This window comes from Trachurus trachurus, assembly GCF_905171665.1.
Source record: "Trachurus trachurus genome assembly, chromosome: 23".
In the NCBI taxonomy this organism is placed as follows: domain Eukaryota; kingdom Metazoa; phylum Chordata; class Actinopteri; order Carangiformes; family Carangidae; genus Trachurus; species Trachurus trachurus.
The window spans coordinates 1,155,901-1,175,546 of record NC_139912.1 but is presented as its reverse complement, the minus strand read 5'-3'; the positions used below and the strand labels follow the sequence as shown (position 1 = coordinate 1,175,546).

The window sequence follows — 19,646 nt, the reverse complement described above, 5'->3', positions numbered from 1 at the left end:
TTATTATTATCAACCACCACCCAAAATACGTTTGTTAACAAATTAAACCTTCAATGCACAACGATTCATATAATCTATCATTAAATATTAATTACACAGAACATTGTGTAGTGTAGTGTTTGCAGTCCTAACTAAGAGCCAATCAGCTCACGATCCAGCGCGTTTCCCATCACGCCTGGCTCTAAAAACTGCGGCCGCCTTGATCTCTGAGGTCATCGTTGCCGGCGACACAGATCTAACCGGCGCGGTGGAGCGTCGTCGTGCGCTGGTCGCCGGCGATGGATTCTGCACAGACCTGACTCATCTCCAACACACCCAGCGTCTCCATCGACGTCCTGAAGAAGCCTCGTCATCATGACATCACGATGATGTCATCGATCACATGTCCACTGTTTAAACTCCATCATTTAAAATTAAAAAATTAAAAATTAAAACTCCATTGTTTAAAGTGTAGATCACGTCTCCATGGAAACAGACCGAGCGTGAAGGTAAACAACAACAACAACAGCAGCTCCTCTCAGTGTTAAAGCTGATTAGAGGATTAAAGTGAAGCTGAACATGGAGGACGCTGGGGGGGGGTTATTCTATTATTTTTTCTTTTGTTTGTCCCATGAGCCTCCGTAGCGTAGCTCTGAGCAGCTCACGGCTCTGCTCCGCCGTTCTAAAAACAGCTTGCACCGACAATTAAAGGTAACGAACCTGCTGCTATGACTATAGGGGTTATGGCAATGGGGGAATTTGACAAAATGTTGAACTATCCCTTTAAACAACTCTATACTTTCACTTTCTGGAATATAAATCTAGTTCAAATAAAACACAGCGTATAAAAGTATCTGAGCTGAAGCATCTTGATGGACGGTCACGAGCTGAAAATGGTTGGAAACCACTGGTCTAACTACTCAGGCTGCTGCATTGACAGATGATTGGTTTTCTACTCTATAACTGATTATTGATTATTAATATATATGGTGGGTGTCCTCACCCGGAGCGCAGTTGTCCACCAGCGCCCCCAGCGCCTTCCCGTCCCTCCAGTCGCGGTGGAAGTTGGTGATGGGAAGCTGAGGCACCTTGTTCTGGATCCAGCCCAGCAGCCGCTGCTTCGGCGTCAGCTTCTTGGCGTCTTCGTCGTCCTCGTCCTCCCACATCGGCATGGAGATGGAGTAGTGCAGGATGAGGGTCCAGATCAGACCCAGGATCAGCTTCAGGTTCCCGTCCACGATGGCTTTGGAGTCTGAGGGACAGAGGAGGGAGAGGGAGGGGGTTAATTCCAGTTTAGACTCATGAATCTACACCACCACAGATCACATACACATCATCACACTGTGGAACAAACTTCATCAACTGGTTGAAACATTGAAGAAGAAACTGTCAATGAATCTACTCCAGTAGTTTATGTATGACTGCTGTATTCTTGTTGTACGACTGTTATATCGTGTTTTTTCTTGACAAATTAATTTAATGAATGCATTAATTGAATTTTATTATTGTGTATTATTGCTCTAAGTAGGCTGCTATGTTATGTTATGTTTATTTATTTGATATGGACATCACAGATACATTGAGACTGTTCCAGTGGACAGACCAGATGCTTTGCTTGGGTGTGTTTAGCACATGTGCTAATTTTCAACACCAGTCCATAGGCGGCTAATCTAAAAGCACAGAACATATTATCAACAGTATAAGATAAAACAAAGTTCACGGTCGCAACAGTAATATGCTGATCTAGAAACACAGAGCACAAGATCAGCGAGAGGAGATGAACAGAAACAGAAATCATGATCGTAACAGTAAAAATAGTAACAATGAGAAAGTCCATATTTATACATGTGAGAATTGTTGTTTTGCTTTTAATCCTCTATTAAACGAGTTTGTATCAGTCTCCAGTTTCAGGTGAGTGGGTAAAGTGTTCCATAGGTTAACTAACCCCTTTTATTGAGAAGGCAGACTGTCCAGATGATGTTGCACACCTGGGAACAATGCAGTCGCCATTATTGTGGGAGGCTCGTGTGTTTACTTGGCTTGAGCTGCAGCGTCTTTTTATCAGTGCAGAAAACAGGGCTGATACACAGTTATGAAGACATTTAAAAACCAGTCTGATATTACAGTAAATTATAAAGTTTTCAAATGCAAGAAGGTTGTGTTTTCTCAGGATGCCGCAGTGGTGCCATCTCATTGGTTTTCTATCCATAAGTTTTATTGCTTGCTTATATATTGCTATTATGGGTTTCAAAGTGACTGCAGGGTTCATACAGACTGAGCACTGGGTGTTGCACCAAAGACACTTTGCAGTTTGTGTTTTGTTTAAATGTTACGTTTCTGTTATTTACTGTATGTGAAACTTGGGACGTCATGAGACGCAAGACAAATTTCAGAGTGATCTGACAATAAAGTGTAATCTTATCTTATCTGTCGTGTCGTGTATACGTCTGTAGGTCCAGCCCCAGGACCAGAGCTCCTCATCAACACGTCAAAGAAATAAGAAAACAAACAGGGGCTCAAAACTGTCTCCAAAAAAAGAAATAAAAGAAAAGGAACCCGACGCCAAGCTTCAGAGGAAAGCATCAGACATGAATTAAACACATTTCCCTTCTTTTCCAGACTTTAGAAATAAAACTAAGAGTCTTAAACACACTGAAATGAAACAACCGCTGCAGCTTCTGCTCATCAGAGCAGCAGAATATTAGAGTTTAATGTTGTAACACGTCAAACTATGTTCAATACAGAAGGAAATGAGACTCTAACGCACACATTTCACTTTTCTGTGCTCCTTTGTTTTACTCTTTCTTTTTTCCTTCTTCTTTTTCTCTTTTGTTTTTTTAACTTTATTTTATTATAATCATTTTTTAAAATAGTTTATTTCATTTTTGCATAGCCTAAATGTAACACAAAGTAACAGTAACGGTGATAAACCAGAGGATTACAGTTACTGAAGAAAGTAGCTCTGTTTATTTATAACTCTGTTATTCCCATCACTGAACGGCAGCCAATCAGAGACCAGCATTCGACCCTCGACCCTCGTCTCCAGGCTGCTGTCGAGTAAGGTTTAGGTGTGTGTGTGTGTGTGTGTGTGTGTGTGTGTGTGTGTGTGTGTGTGTGTGTGTGTGTGTGTGTGTGTGGCTCCACATAGTTTGCGTTGGAGGCGTCGAGGGACTTTTATTTTTTAACAGTTCGATCCATCGACAGAGAGAGAGAGAGGATCTGCAGGGTGATGATGTCATCAGCCCCCGCCGGAGGAATGAGGTCACTTTAAATAGGAAACACATGTACGCACAACACACACACACACACACACACACACACACACACACACACACACTGAGACACACACACACACTCTCTCCTGTCAGCCTGAACTAACCTGAAGAGATTTATATCTGACCAACTTCTCATGTTGTGACTCAAACACTCGTCTGAATAAATGACTCACTGTGTGTGTGTGTGTGTGTGTGTGTGTGTGTGTGTGTGTGTGTGTGTGTGTGTGTGTGTGTGTGTGTGTGTGTGTGTGTGTGTGTGTGTGTGTGTGTGTGTGTGTGTGTGTGTGTGTGTGACGACCTCGTAAATGACCACAGTTAAAGTTTCTGATGAATCGTCCAATCAGAGAAGGAGAAGATAAATCACCTGAGTGACACTTGATGACCTCATCATGGACACACAACTACACACACGCACAACTACACACACACACACACACACACATACAGTAGTGTCACACACACACACACACACACACACACTCCGACAGTGTGACCTACTTCTTTAACTCCCATCAGCCCGTTCACTTTCACTCAGAGACACTTCAGCTGTGTGTGTGTGTGTGTGTGTGTGTGTGTGTGTGTGTGTGTGTGTGTGTGTGTGTGTGTGTGTGTGTGTGTGTGTGTGTGTGTGTGTGTGTGTGTGTGTGTGTGTGTAACTATGTGTGTGTGTGTTAAGGTTCACACCCCACTTTGGGAACCCCTGTGGAAAAATGTGTGTGAGTGTTTCACAATCATGAAATCATATTTTCCTCCTCAGAGCTCAGATGACCGACACACACACACACACACACACACACACACACACACACACAACTACACACACACACACACAGACACACACACAGAGGAAGCAGTGTGTCCAGAGATTAGCCAGGTCCCGTGTTCAGAGAGGAAATGTTGTGATCGGAGCGTCGCTGTAATCGTTCCCCCGGAAACAGGAGCTGCTGCTGATACACACTGTCACACACACACACACACACACACACACACACACACACACACACACACACACACTGTGTCCATCCCCGTTCCCTCTGAACAAGTCGTCCGGTTGTTGTCGCCTGTCGTTGCCCTGGGTTACCAAACAGACAGCTAAAGGTCGCCCTGCAGAAACAATGGAGCTGATAGAAGAAGAACTCTAGCCCCCCCCCAGGAAGTGATGGAGGAATCACACACACACACACCTTCAACAGAGTCACAAGTTCCACTAGAAACGCACAAAACTTAAAAATTACAAATTGGCCCATTGCCATAATCCCTATAGTCATAGCAGTAGGTTCGTTACCTTTAATTGTCGGTGCAAGCTATTTTTAGAACGGCGGAGCAGAGCCGTGAGCTGCTCAGAGCTACGCTACGGAGGCTCATTATGGGATTTCTTGGTTTCCCTCATCATCAAACTCATCAAATACACAATCCAACAACTCCACAACGCTCTGGTGGACAAGTTGTGAGCTGCACATTCACCACGCTATGAGATAATAACACAACGTTACCACACAGAGTTGTTTTAGAGGGAAATACAGAGACTGATGATGAAAAACTGTCCCTGAAGGCAACGTGCATCAGTGGTTTTACATGAATTTCCCTCTAAAACAACTCTGATCAGACACATGATCATCTTTCACTGAGCTGTAATCACATTAGGTTACCTGTGTCTGTGTTTATAAACATGTTAACGAGCTCCAGGTGGATTGTTTATGAACCTTAACGAGCTCTGGCCTGAGACTCAGACGTTACCACGGCAACTTGAGGTGGTTGCCAATGACGATAGGGGCCCCCCAGGCTGAGGCAGACAGAAACGTGGAGAAAAAGAGCGATTTTCTGCCTCTGCACTGGTCTCACATTTAGGCTTACTGTGACAAAACGGTAACTCCTATCAGAACAAAACACAGACCATCATCACTGTAAGGACTTCCTGAACAATTTGGTGTGATTTTGGTGTTTCTACAATAAATATTTTAGAGACACTTGCGAGTTTAAAACAGGGGTCCGTTCTGCTTCTCTCAGAAAATCTTTGTATTGGAGTCAATGAGGAGCAGAGACAGACGTGGCCGCACTTAGAGGCTGATAATTCAAATTCGGTAAGTCTCTCTGATATTTTGAGCACATTGTGAGAGACAGAACAAGTTTGTCTACAAATTTGGAAAAAAATCATGTGTGTAGAGTGTAAATTGTGTCCAGGAGGAGTGTGGAAAGAGAAAAGTCTCAGAAGATTTCAGACAACTTCTCCCACTCTAACCGATGATGTCACGCACTCTGACACGAACATTCCGTGCAATACACACCCATTATAATCTCATAATTTCTCCAAAAATGATCATGGTCATTGATCAGGGATTGATCAAAAACTATATGACCTATCAAAACGTGGAGTAATACGACAATACACAAGACTTGTGTCTACTGTTTAAAGTTTAAATGGAGTCTCTAGGTGAAAGTATGCCTGAGCAGTAGACGTTTATAAAACTCCAATGATTGTTCTTTTTCGCTCTTTTTTTTTTTGCCCGTCCCATTGACTTCAATGCAAAATTTTCGAAGCAAAATCCGTATTCTGTTGAGAAAAGCGATCCCGATGAAGACGCACGTTTACTGGTCCCTGCAGCAACCAGTGCTCGTGTCCCGTGGCCCTAATAATATATTATATATGACAAAAGCAGATAAGAAGAAATTCAAAAAAAATTTAAATTATTATTTACACCAGGTGATATCAGTCAAATCAAAGTTGAGTGGCTTTGACCAAGGAGATGAGACGTAACAAAACAGACGTAGCTCAAAAAAATAAAACTTTATTGAAAGAATAATTCAAAAGCATCAGCCCATCTTTTTCAAAATGGCGTTTATCTGCTTTTGCAAATTAACTCTTCATTTAAGATTTAAGATAGATTTATTGTCATTGTATGGTTGATACAACGAAATTACATTGCACTCAATATACTGGGCTCAGTAGCAACAAATAAAGGCAATTAATTACTCTAGTAAAATTAAAAAGTATACTCATCCATACATCGTCTCATCCATTCAGTCACATTCACGTCATCATACATCACACCATTTACTCAATACCTTGTAGAGTTCATTTGCAAAAGCAGATAAGTGCCATTTTGAAAAAACTGAGCTGAGGCTTTGTAATTATTCTTTGCATAGTGTTGTTTTCAATAAAACTTTATTTTTTTGAGATATGTCTGTTTTGTTACATCTCAAAGTCACTCAACTTTGGTTTGACTGATATCACCTTATGTAAATAAAAAAAAATAAAAATGAAGATTCTAGAATTTTTTTAAAACGGAGTTACAGTATCTGCTTTTGCAAATGAACTCTTCATGTATATATATATATACATGAAGACTCGCTGGACGAGAACGTAGGAGAATTATGGGATGTCGCGAGACTGGACTTTACCAGCTAGTGAGGAGCTGAATCAGCACAGGGCTGAACACACACACACACACACATGTGTTATTGTTGTAACTCATTAGTGTGTCTGACACACACACACACACACACACACACACACACACTGAGCAGGTGGACAGCAGCTGTATAAACGTGTGTGTTGCTGTTTATCCTAAAAAACCCTGAGAACTCAACTTCACACACACACCAGAGCTATTTAAAGACACACACACTCACACAATCACACACACACTCACACAATCACACACACAGACACACACACACACACACACACACACACACACACACACACACACACACACACACACACACACACACACACACACACACACACCTGTGACCTATAAAAGCCTTAAGTGTGTTTCCAGCCAACAGCTGGAGGGGGAAACCTCCGGTGACAGACAGCAACACACACACACAACAACACAATAAGTGTATGTGTGTGTGTGTGTGTGTGTGTGTGTGTGTGTGTGTGTGTGTGTGTGTGTGTGTGTGTGTGTGTGTGTGTGTGTGTGTGTGTGTGTGTGTGTGACATCGTCTGAAGCTTCAGTTCAATTAAAACTTTATTTATAACGTTTGTTTTTAATTTTAAACAGAAGAATTTAAATAAAGTTGAGACAGAAACACTCAGCAGTCTCTGTGTGTGTGTGTGTGTGTGTGTGTGTGTGTGTGTGTGTGTGTGTGTGTGTGTGTGTTTCTGTGTGTGTGTGTGTGTCCAGCTGTTGGCTGAAATGCCTCAGACCAACTGTGACGACAGCTGACACACACACACACACACAGCAACACACACACACACTTTCCCGACAGTCCTCCTCTCGTTGACCCACACACAGGCAGCATTCATCACCACACACACACACACACACACACACACACACAGACACAGACACACACACACACACACACACACACACACACACACTGTGTCATGTGTGTTGGTGGCGGTGGGGGGTTAGGGGGGGGGGGGGGGCAGAGACTGAACTGAACCTTTATTGTTCAGATTAAATTGAACATTAACGATGAGGCAGCAGCAGTGTGACAGTCAGCAGACACACACACACACACACACACAGACCAACACACACAAACACATACACACACACACACACACACAGATACAGAGATAAACAAACAGAAACACACAGCTGACTTTTAGAGTCCATTGACTTCACATCAACATCAACTCTTCTCTACAGCCTGATGATGTCACCGTGATGTCACCGTGATGTCAGAGGAGGATCCGGTCTGATCTGGTTCTGGTTCAGATCCCTGACCCTCTTCATGATGCTTCTGCACTGCAAAAACTCAAAATCTTTCCAAGAATATTTGTCTCCTTTCTAGTCAAAACTAATCTCTTTCCACTTAAAATAAGACTCGTCACCTAAAAATTAACTTGTTTTTAGATCATTTTCATTTGTTTCAAACTAATTTTCACTTGAAATAAGTAGAAAAATCTGCCAGTGAAAGCAAGTTTTTTGTGTTTGTAATAAGAAAGAAAAACTTGCTCCACTATCAGATTTTTCTACTTATTTCAAGTGAAAATCTGCTTGAAAGAAGTAAAAAGTGTCTAAAAACAAGCTGCTTTTAATGTGATGAGTCTTATTTTAAGTAGAATGAGATTTGTTTTGACTTGAAATGAGACAAATATTCTTGGTAAGATTTTGAGTTTTTGCAGTGTGTCTCAGGTTTTAACTCATTGAGTGCCAACCACGTAATTTCTCGTTTTTCGTTCCCATGCGTTGAGTGCCGAAAACGTAATTTTACGTTTTTTGCTTTTTTTTTTAATTATGAAAATAGACACTTTAATACACATTATATGTAAATTTGGGGACTCTACGACGAGGAGAACTGAAATAGATGACGATCAAAGTCACATGACTGCTCATGATCTGGAAGTTTTTATCATAACTCGGCTTCTGCAAACGAGTTCTGCATGCAGATGCAGCGCAGATGCAGCAGCTGCTCCGCAGCTGCTCTGCTCTCACCCGCGCTGCTGCTCCAGCTGCTCCAGCTGCTCGGAGCTGAACCAGGAAGCTCTCAGCCGACAGTCCGCCCGGTCTTCATCTGGAGCAACACCGTGTCCTCCCCAAAGTCCCCCCGCGGTAAAATCTGATGGTCTCTGGGCCAAAGCAGACCGGCATCACCGACCCGAACCACAGAAGGACCACGACCACCGGCGGGACCGGTCTTCCCGAGCCGCGGTGGCCGACTGACCCTCACGCTCCGCGGGGAGAAGCTGTGACACTGCACGGTGCGTCTGTGTTATTGTTGTTTAGTGGCGCCCCCCCCGCCCCCGATGGTGGTTTTGTGAATAGAACAACAACTGTTGTATATATTTATCTTATACGAGCCCTTTGATCCAGAAATGCGAGTGTGAGAAGAGCGACAGACACAAACAGAGCACCTTTCATAAAAGACGCTCTATCTCCTTTTCTAGAAAAAAAGGAGGGATTTTGGTGAAACCCAGCCATGTTTAGCTTGACTTTTCTCAGGAACAGAGGCACGTAGAAACAAACGGTTTGTGGCCACTTGAAGCATTAAGGTAAACCTTTCAATTGAGCCACAGTATGTGTTGGTGGCAATAATATAGAATACACTGTGGCTCTACATAAAAAGTCAAAAATGGTCTAAATTGCCGGTACACTTGACTAAAACTTTGGAAAGGAGCGCGGCACTCAATGAGTTAATTTAAACCTTGGTCACATTAAACTCTGAGGATCAACACAAACATCAACAACCCTTCACTTCCTGTTCACTGGTCTAGAGCTTCCACCTGATTGGACGTTCTCTTTTGCTGTTGTGTTTTGCACCTCAGGGCCACCGTACTACGCATATAAAGGAGATCAACTTTATTTGTCACATATCTGACCGATGTTGTCTGGTCTGTCCTGAGTGGGATTCTAACCTGGGTCTCCTGCACCGTGGGCGACGATGCTAACTAAACCGTTTCACCAGGAGGTCAATGACCGCTGGGTAAGTTGTAGCCTCGTAAACCAGCCGCTCCCGGAAATGCAATTCATTCCATTTCTGAGGGAGAGTCTGGCCTCATCCCCCTTGTAAGCGTTTGGCCTGAAACCCTCAGAAGGCCGAGCCAATCAGCGTCGCCGCTCAGATTTCTGTGATTGACACAGCACGTTGGCCAATCAGGGACCGGCTGGTACAAAGCCCCGTCACTACACTGCTACTGCGCGACTCTTACCACGGCAGAGCTATCCAGCAGTAGCAGCCTAAAAACAGCAACAAGGGAAGTTCTTACTACATCCATTACAGCAATTAAACAAGAGCAAGAGTCGGCGCTTGTTGAGTTTCTTGAAGGAAAAGACGTTTTCTCTGTTCTTCCAACTGGATTTCGGCAAAAGTTTGATACACCTGATACTTGCTGATTGGCTGAATCGGTTGTCTGTCAACGCTACTACTCCCGCCCACCCCAAACGCTCACAGGGGGAATGAGGCCAGACTCCCCCTCAGAAATGAAATGAAATGCATTTCCAGTAGGCAGGTTTACGAGGCTACTGGGTAAGTGGATAAGCACGTTTTTTACGGGCGAGTTAGTTTAACTTCAGTACCAAACCGCCACACGCTGTCACTTCTCCTTAAGGCTGTGATATACTCGCTGCTTGATCAAACGTACACGTCGCGTCGCATCTGTGCCGGTCTGTGCATACACTTGTTGCAGCGCCACACAGCCAAAACGCACAATACCGGTGGTCTCCACTTGGGGCAGACAACAGAAATATAACCCGGTCATTGTGAGAAGCCGCACCGACCTGTCACCAACTATACTGACAGGCGTCTGTCACTGTGTAATGATGTGGAAACATGGAGTTTCCCACCAGGTCTGTCAGCCTCTCTTCACCAGTTTCCACCATCGCTCCGACAGCGACTCTCAGTCTGTTCTGGTCTGAACTCGAATGTCAATATTGCAACTCGAGCACGTGTCGCGTCACCTCGCGTCGAGATGTGCGTTCGGTCGCGGCCGACGCATCAAACGGATGCAGGTAACGCGTGGCAGCAGTGGCGTGCACAGACTTTTTGAAGGGCAGGGGCGAAAAGGAAAAAAAAGGGCGTAATAACATAATAGTGCGTCCTTTAGCACGCGTTTTGGCTCCTAGATGTGGCTCCTAGAGGGCACTTTCAGGGCTGCCAAGTTTCAGAAAATGACAACAGTGAGACTGTAGTGACATGGAAAAATTTAGCCTTTTTTAACATCGATTTGGCCTGTTTTAATATCGATACCTTAAGACTAAAAAAACGTCAATTTGGCCTGTTTTAATATCGATACCTTAAGACTAAAAAAACGTCAATTTGGCCTGTTTTAACACGTGTTTTGGCTTCCGAGAGGACACTTTAACGCGCGTTTTTCAACAATTGGGCCATGAGGGGGAAGACCGTTGTATTCACTTCATGTGTGTGTGTGTGTGTGTGTGTGTGTGTGTGTGTGTGTGTGTGTGTGTGTGTGTGTGTGTGTGTGTGTGTGTGTGTGTGTGTGTGTGTGTTATCATTGATTAATGATTGAACAGGAAACTGATGATGATGATGATGATGATGAAGATGAGTCGTGTCCCTTTAACTGGAGGTGAGGGTCGGGGCAGACGCTCTGTGTGTGTGTGTGTGTGTGTGTGTGTGTGTGTGTGTGTGTGTGTGTGTGTGTGTGTGTGTGTGTGTGTGTGTGTGTGTGTATGGGGGGGTCCTGGCTCCAGTGAAACATTCCTGTGAACTGACGCTATGACACATGGTAACAATCACACACACACACACACACACACACACACACTCTGTCAGGAATCAGAATCTCCTGTGAAACTCAAACGCAGCAGCGCAGCGGACCGGATGTTAGCCTACCGTTACCGCGGCGACTGCGTGACGTCACTGTGATGTCATCGTCATCATAAAACTTTGACTCCCGTTCACTCACATGGAGACTTTTTCCGAGTTGAGGTCCCATGGCGACGTTACTTCCTGCTTCCGCTTCGGCCAAAGTGGCTAAATGATCTGGGCTAAACGGCTAAAACTACCAGTTTAACATTATAAAACCACTTAAACAAGACTTTACAATAATCATTTTACACTTTATCTGTTCATTTAATGGGCTCAAAAATGTTAAAACCATAAAAACAAAAGAAATGTCCAATGATTCTTATCTATTTATGTTTATTTTTATTTTGAGATGGGGTTAATTTTACTAGCCTGATACTGTAAACGTAAATGTGTCATCAGCTACGCCACCTGGAGTCTCTATGGTTACGGATTCTAAGGAGTTTTATTCTACAATAGTTTTACAACAAACTGCTGATTTCATGAACCATCGTGGTGTTTTGAACAGGTAGAGGACAGAGGTCAGAGAGTTTTATCATCACACTATTCACTCACATTAGAAATAAAACTTTGACTCCCGTTCACTCACATGGAGACTTTTTCCGAGTTGAGTTCCCATGGTGACCGTTACTTCCTGCTTCCACTTAGGCTCTCTATAAGGAAGTGCACAGATTTCAACATGGTACTGTAGCTACCGTCTTAAATCCAACATGGCCGCCGCGCACTGACAGCTTCTTCTACTTTTTAAATTCTGGTTGCAACCGGCCGTTGGAGCCGTATCGCCGACACTTGACAGGGTTTTTTGCTGATCAAAACGAGCTATTAAGTTGTGTTTTATTGTGTTAGTGTTGTTATGAGTGTTTTGTAAAGACATGTACGCCAGTGTCAGCTCCGTCTGTCGATGCTCAAATCAACCGCCGCCGTACGCACTTACAGTATACTCAAAACTTTAAAGGGACAACGAGGAGTTTCTATTTGGTTATAAAAAAGTCTGATATTAATGTGGATGAATCTCCGTTACCACTTGTTAATGGTCCATTTTAGATAAATCTATGGTTTTGTCTCTATGGTTATTTTGTTATTATTAGTGGTGGTGGAAATGCTGGGCGAGCCGACCAGCGTTTCTTTACTTTCGGTTTCGTGGCGAGTCATGAGAATAACGCCGCCGAATCTCCGTTTATGGTGGGAACTACGACGGTATGTGATCGTCTTCCAACCTCTGACTTTAATTCTTGATGAATGAAAACATGAGTCTGTCTTGCGCCGGTCAAAGAATTTCACTGTGCGGAGGCTCATAAATGTAGTGAGAAAACACTTTGCTTTAACAAAACTCCTGGTTGTCCCTTTAAGTCTAAGTGCAGTGATTTGGGACGAACCACCGGTGGTTCCAGGTGAGTTGTGACATCATGATGATGAAGTCCATCAGATCAGGACTCAGTTACTCAACACCCTCCCACACACACACACACACACACCCCGACTCGGCCCCTCCCCCTCCTGTTTCCTCTGGTCTATTTTCAGCAGCTGTCGGTGGAGTCAGAGCAGAGCTCAGCTGTCCTCCATCCATCAGCCACTACACACACACACACACACACACACACTCACACACACACATCCTCCCCCGTACGAGAACCCCCCCACACACACACACACCCAACACCCCCCACTTCAACAGTTACAACTGTGAAGCAACAGCAGCCACACAGTTTCTCTCCTGTCAAACACAAACTGACCCCTGCAACCCACACACACACACACACACATAGACACACACACACACACACACACACACACACACACACACACACACACACACATATCACACACCCCACCCCCCACCTCCTCCTCCTCCCCCTCCGTCTCTTCTCGACAACTTTCACAACGACCAGTTTAACACCAACACACACACATCAGCTCCAGTTCAACCCAGTTATATGATGAAGATGAAGATGAAGATGAGGATGATGAAGATGATGAAGATGAAGATGAAGATGATGATGTCAGACCAGGTGATGAAGGTGAAACTGAATCCGTTTCCTGGACAGTTCAGTTCAGTTCAGTTCAGTTCAGTTCTGAGCTTCACTTCCTGTTTCCTGTTTCCATCCAGGAAAAATCTGATCATCACAACTGTTGCTACGGTTACACTTCTGTTGCTGCTGCTGTTGTCACGGTTACGGGTCAGCCACCTCATGCTCAGGTGTTTTGTTTGTTTTTTTGTGTTTTAATTGTTTTAAACTGACTTTAGGACTGATAATAAATGAAAACAACAGAGTGACGCTGCCTCCGCTTCCCTCTGACGTTTACCTGGTCGATGACGTCATCAGCTGTTTGATCAACACAACAGGAAGTGTCTCACTGCAAAAACTCAAAATCTTACCAAGAATATTTGTCTTATTGCAAAATATAGTCAAAACAAATCTCATTCTACTCTTAAAATAAGACTCATCACATAAAAAGCAGCTTGTTTTTGGACACTTTTTATTTCTTTCAAGCAGATTTTCCACTTGAAATAAGTAGAAAAATCTGATAGTGGAGCAAGTTTTTCTTTCTTATTACAAACACAAAACAACTTGCTTTCACTGGCAGATTTTTCTACTTATTTCAAGTGAAAATTAGTTTGAAACAAGTGAAAATGATCTAAAAACAAGTTGAGTTTTAGGTGATGAGTCTTATTTTAAGTGGAAAGAGATTAGTTTTGACTAGAAATGAGACATTTTGACAAGAAATAAGACAAATAGCCTATTCTTGGAAAGATGTAGAGTTTTTGCAGTGCTTTCACGTCATCCTGGTCTCCAATCAGCTTATTGATTATTGATGAATCATGTCTTCATTGTTCAGGATTCAAACAGCTGATCCACACACACACGTGACCAGCTCCACGTGCATCATCATCACCACCTGTGTGAGTGTGTAGTGTATTATCCACCTGACCTTTTTGTTTTAATATCTTGAATTGTCTTATATTCTTCTTTGTGTGTGTGTGCTTTCTCTGAACTGAAGGAAAGTGTGAACTGATGCTCTGCTTCATGGGTTCCATATCCTGCTGCCTAGAAGCAATTTGGTCTTAGCCTAAAGGCTGAAACCTTAGGTCAAGGGCGATCTTCTTCCGTTGACCTTTATGGTTATGGTAGCCCAAAAGTTATCGATTTGGTCAAGAGGTTAAATACCAGAAAGTAAATGATCCAGATCAAAGTTGTCTTTGTTGATTATCCTTAGTTTGGAGAAGGTGGAGTGTTTGGAGTTAGAAACGTATCTAAGGTTAGAGCTTTGGGCCGGTAGAGAGAGATCTCACATTGGCACCAGAGATGCTCCAGGATTCGGCATTTTTTGTACACTGTTCTTCTTCTTGTTAATACATTTCCTTTTTTGAATACAAGAGAAGACGTGTCGGCGGCGATCCCTTCTTTTCATCAACACATCAATATACCACAAGTGTCAGTGTGCAGACTGTGTGTCCAGGTGTGTGTAGATGTCTCTAAACATCTACACACACTATTGTAACATTATCTGGTGCAACACCTGTCCCAGCCATCTTAAGAAACTTGAAATTCTACAAAAAAAGATAATCCGTGCCATCTCCTGGACAAAAGCAAATTCACCTCCTCGTCATCTGTTTGCCCAGTATGGCATCCTTCGACTCAATGAATTCAATTATTTCCATAACGCTTGCGCAATATATCAGGTGATCTCAGGTTTGAACCTCAGACTAAAACAACTCCTGCCAGTCTTCGTCCCCCAAAACACCCACAATACCAGACATAAACACCTCATTGTAGGAAAAAAACGTGGACTAGTAGGAACCAGTATGAGTGTGGTGTGTCTGGACCACAGATATGGAATGAACTGAGTGACAGCCTCAAAACATCACAATCTATCTCCTTGTTTAAACGTCATCTAAAGGAACAATTGCTAAACTCATAATGTACATCCCGGGATCACAAACTGTATGTTAAGTGTATGTTGTGTTGTATGTAGTATGTTAAATGTATGTAAGTGCATGTAAATGTGTTTACAATGTGTGTCTAATGTGTGTCTAATGTATGTAAATGGCTCCTACCACAAGCTTCAGTTAGCTTCCCCAGGAGACCAGTTCACACACCTTGTGACTATCAAGCCAACTATGATTTTTGTTGTGTGTGTGAATAAAGTGGGTGCATCGTGAAATCATGTGTGTAGATGTGTGTGTGTGTGTATGAACTCACCTATAGACACCAGCTTGATGTGCTCCCTCTCCAGGAACTCCAGCGCCACCGACACGTTCTCCAGCTTCATCTGTCTGAAGTTGGGTCTGCTGTGGTACTTGCGGTACATCTTCTTCTGGCTGAGCGTCTCCAGCAGCCCGATGAGCTTCAGCCCGTCGCTCAGGTCCTTCTGCAGGTCCACCATGCGCTTGTTCACCGCCTTCAGGTGCTCGTTGCACCAGCGGGTGAAGGTGTTCTGCTGGATCTTCTTCCAGGGAGCGTCCTCGGCCAGGTCCTTCTCCGTGGCCGGCATCTCTTCTTCCTCTTCCTCCGGCCCGAGCTCTGCACCGCCGCTGCTGCTGCTCTGGTAGAACTGAGGCGGCAGCTGCGGCTCCAAGTAGCCGCCGCTCATCATGCTGCTGCCCCACTCCCCCACTCCACTCCGGGAAATACTGGAAGAACTGTTGGGAGTGTGATTGATTGATTGATTGATTGATTGAGGCTCCTCCTGTCGTGTTTATTGGTTAAACAGCGACACAGTGGAAGCAGCTTCTGAAGAGGAGAGAGAGAAGGCAGGTCAGATTTTGTTTAAAGCCTGGAATAGGTTGCTACCAATAAACATCCAAAAAATGTTTATGGTCAGAGAAAGCATACAGTATATGGTTTAAGAGGGAACTGTAACTTTAAACAAGCTACCATACATTCTACCCTGAAAAGTTTTAGCATCTATTTTTGTGGTGTTAAAATGTGGAATAGACTAGATGAGGATATAAAAATGTGCAATAACTTAAAACAATTTAAAAGTAAGTACAAACATACACTCTTGGACAGCTATAAAGAACTGACCGCTAATTTTACTCTTTTTATTTATAATCATGGTCTTATTTCATATTAAAGCAATATGTTTTTAATCTTGTGAATTGTACGGAACTACAGATGTATGACATGAATCACAATGTAAGGGGGGGGCTGAACTTGATCAGCTTTGCTTCCTTCAGCTTCTTCTCAAACTTGCACAGTATCATTACAGAATAGATTTTAAAGTTCTGCTACACTGCAAAAACTCAAAATCTTACCAAGAATATTTGTCTCATTTCTAGTCAAAACATGTCTCATTTTACTAATAAGACTCATCACATTGAAAAAGTAGCTTGTTTTTAGACACTTTTACGTCTTTCAAGCAGATTTTCACTTAAAATCATCTGATAGTGGAGCAAGTTTTTATTTCTTATTACAAGCACGAAAAAACTTGCTTTCACTTTTGACTAGAAATGAGACATTTTGACAAGAAATAAGACAAATATTCTTGGAAGGATTTTGAGTTTTTGCAGTGTACTGGTTTACAAATCACTGAATGGTTTAGGTCCAGAATACATGAACGACATGTTAGTAGAGTCTAAACTACATGAATGACATGTTAGTAGAGTCTAAACTACATGAATGACATGTTAGTAGAGTCTAAACTACATGTTAGTAGAGTCTAAACTACATGTTAGTAGAGTCTAAACTACATGAATGACATGTTAGTAGAGTCTAAACTACATGAATGACATGTTAGTAGAGTCTAAACTACATGTTAGTAGAGTCTAAACTACATGTTAGTAGAGTCTAAACTACATGAATGACATGTTAGTAGAGTCTAAACTACGTGTTAGTAGAGTATAAACTACATGAATGACATGTTAGTAGAGTCTAAACCCAGCAGAGCTCTGAGATCTACTGACTCAGGTCAGATAGTGGAGCTCAGAGTTCAGACCAGACATGGTGAAGCAGCATTTAGCTGTTTATGCTGCAACAACTGGAACAAACTACCAGCAGAACTGAGATCAGCCCCCCCTGTAAACACTCTTAAATCCAGGTTAAATACATTTCTCTTTTCATAAGACCTTAAGAACTTTATCTATTTTCTTTTATTTTACTTTTATTTGCTCTTGTTTTTAACTCTGTTTTTAGTGTTTTGTTTGTTTTTATTCTGTTTTAGTAAGTAAGTAAGTAAGTAAGCTTTATTTGTAGGCTACAGCACCTTTCACAGACCAGGGTCACAAAGCGCTTCACAGTTAAAACAAAAACAATAACAATACACAGTTAAGAAGTACATACAAATTTAAGTTTAAAAGGCCAAGACAACTAGGTGACAATCATAGCAGCCCCAAGACAGTTAAGCAAAAGCATGAGCAAATAAATAGGTCTTTAGCTTCAATGCTTCTTTTTTTTTTTTAATGTTTTGTCTTCGTGTAAATCACATTAAGTCGCCTTGGTATGAAACGCGCTATAGAAATAAAGATGCCTTGCCTTGCTTTGCCTTGCCTTGTTGTTGCTGTTAGACGAGGAGGACGAGAGAGAGAGAGAAAGGGGAAAGGGAAAGAGAGAAGAGACGGAGGAGGAGAAGAGGAGAAGAGGAGCAGCAGAGTCCAGGCGTAAAGACGCACGGCGCGGCTCAGTCCGGGTCAGTCCGTCCGCTCCAGAGCCACCAGAGAAAACGTTGTTGTAGAGGAATCCGGACTGTGCTGGGTCCGGACGGTCGGTGCTGGGTCTAGTCCTGGGTCCTGGGTCTGGTCCTAGGTCCTGGGTCCTGGGTCTGGTCCTCTGCGGCGCTGTGCGGTTTAAAGAGCTCGGCGTCAGGGCGCTGGACTCCCAGGAATGCCCCAGTCCGACACGCGCTGGTCCCCGCGAGGAGCTCAGTCAGGCCGCTGCTGATTGGACGGCGGTGGGACAGCAGCAGCAGGGCGGGGACAGACATACAGTGTTACCCCCACCCCACCTACCCCCCCCACTGCCCCCCTCCCTCCTTCCCTCCCCACCACCAGTGACACCTCCGGGTATTTTTAGAGGCTCCAAACCGGAGAGAAGAACCTCGTTAAACCAGGTCCGAGTACAGAGGGTGACGTCATCGGGCAGCAGCCAATCAGAGGCATGCGTCCCCGAAAGTTCACAAACAAAGTGATGACGTGAAATAAACAAATAAATGATGAACATGGATATTTCATTAGGCTATAGGCTATTAATAAAACTGACTGAGTTATTGATTGATTATTACATTATTACACTGCAAAAACTCAAAATCTTACCAAGAATATTTGTCTTATTTCTTGTCAAAATGTCTAATTTCTTGTCAAAATGTCTCATTTCTAGTCAAAACTAATCTCTTTCCACTTAAATAAGACTCATCACCTAAAAAGTAACTTGTTTTTAGATCATTTGCACTCAAAAAAAATTTCACTTGAAATAAGTAGAAAAATCTGCCAGTAAAAAGCAAGTTTTTTGTGCTTGTAATAAGAAAGAAAAACTTGCTCCACTATCAGATTTTTCTACTTATTTCAAGTGAAAATATGATTGAAAGAAGTAAAAAGTGTCTAAAAACAAGCTGCTATTAATGTGATGAGTCTTATTTTAAGTAGAATGAAATTTGTTTTGACTAGAAATGACATTTTGACTAGAAAAAAGACAAATATTCTTGGTTAGATTTTGAGTTTTTGCAGTGTAATAGGCTAATTGATCAATCAAGTTTTATTAATAGCCTATAACCTAATGAAATATTCATCAATTAACGATCAATTAGCCTATTACACTGCAAAAACTCAAAATCTTACAGAGAATATTTGTCTTATTTCTAGTCAAAACAAATCTCATTCTACTTAAAATAAGACTCATCAAATTGAAAAGCAGCTTGTTTTTAGACACTTTTTACTTGAAATAAGTAGAAAAATCTGATAGTGGAGCAAGTTTTTCTTTCTTATTACAAACACAAAAAACTTACTTTCACTGGCAGATTTTTCTACTTATTTCAAGTGAAAATTTGTTTGAAACAAGTGAAAATGATCTAAAAACAAGTTCATTTTTAGGTGATGAGTCTTATTTTAAGTGGAAAGAGTTTAGTTTTATAGAAATTATACATTTTGACAAGAAATAAGACAAATATTCTTGGTAAGATTTTGAGTTTTTGCAGTGTATGTAGCTAAAACTTCTAACAATAAAATATCAA

At 42.5% G+C, this 19,646-nt stretch overlaps 1 protein-coding gene across 6 annotated transcripts in view; it reads right to left on the bottom strand.

The window, feature by feature from the left end:
• flncb (filamin C, gamma b (actin binding protein 280)) overlaps nucleotides 1-16,209 on the bottom strand; it is an 81,734-nt gene extending 65,525 nt beyond the window's left edge. For all 6 annotated transcript variants that reach the window (XM_083999485.1, XM_083999487.1, XM_083999486.1 and 3 more), the window contains exons 1-2: nucleotides 15,686-16,209; nucleotides 983-1,231 (exon numbers count right to left, since the gene is read on the bottom strand). In XM_083999485.1, coding sequence (XP_083855611.1) covers nucleotides 983-1,231; nucleotides 15,686-16,079 — 643 coding nt within the window. In that variant the 5' untranslated portion in view covers nucleotides 16,080-16,209. The remainder of the gene's footprint in view (nucleotides 1-982; nucleotides 1,232-15,685) is intronic.
• Between the last annotated feature and the right edge of the window lie 3,437 nt (nucleotides 16,210-19,646).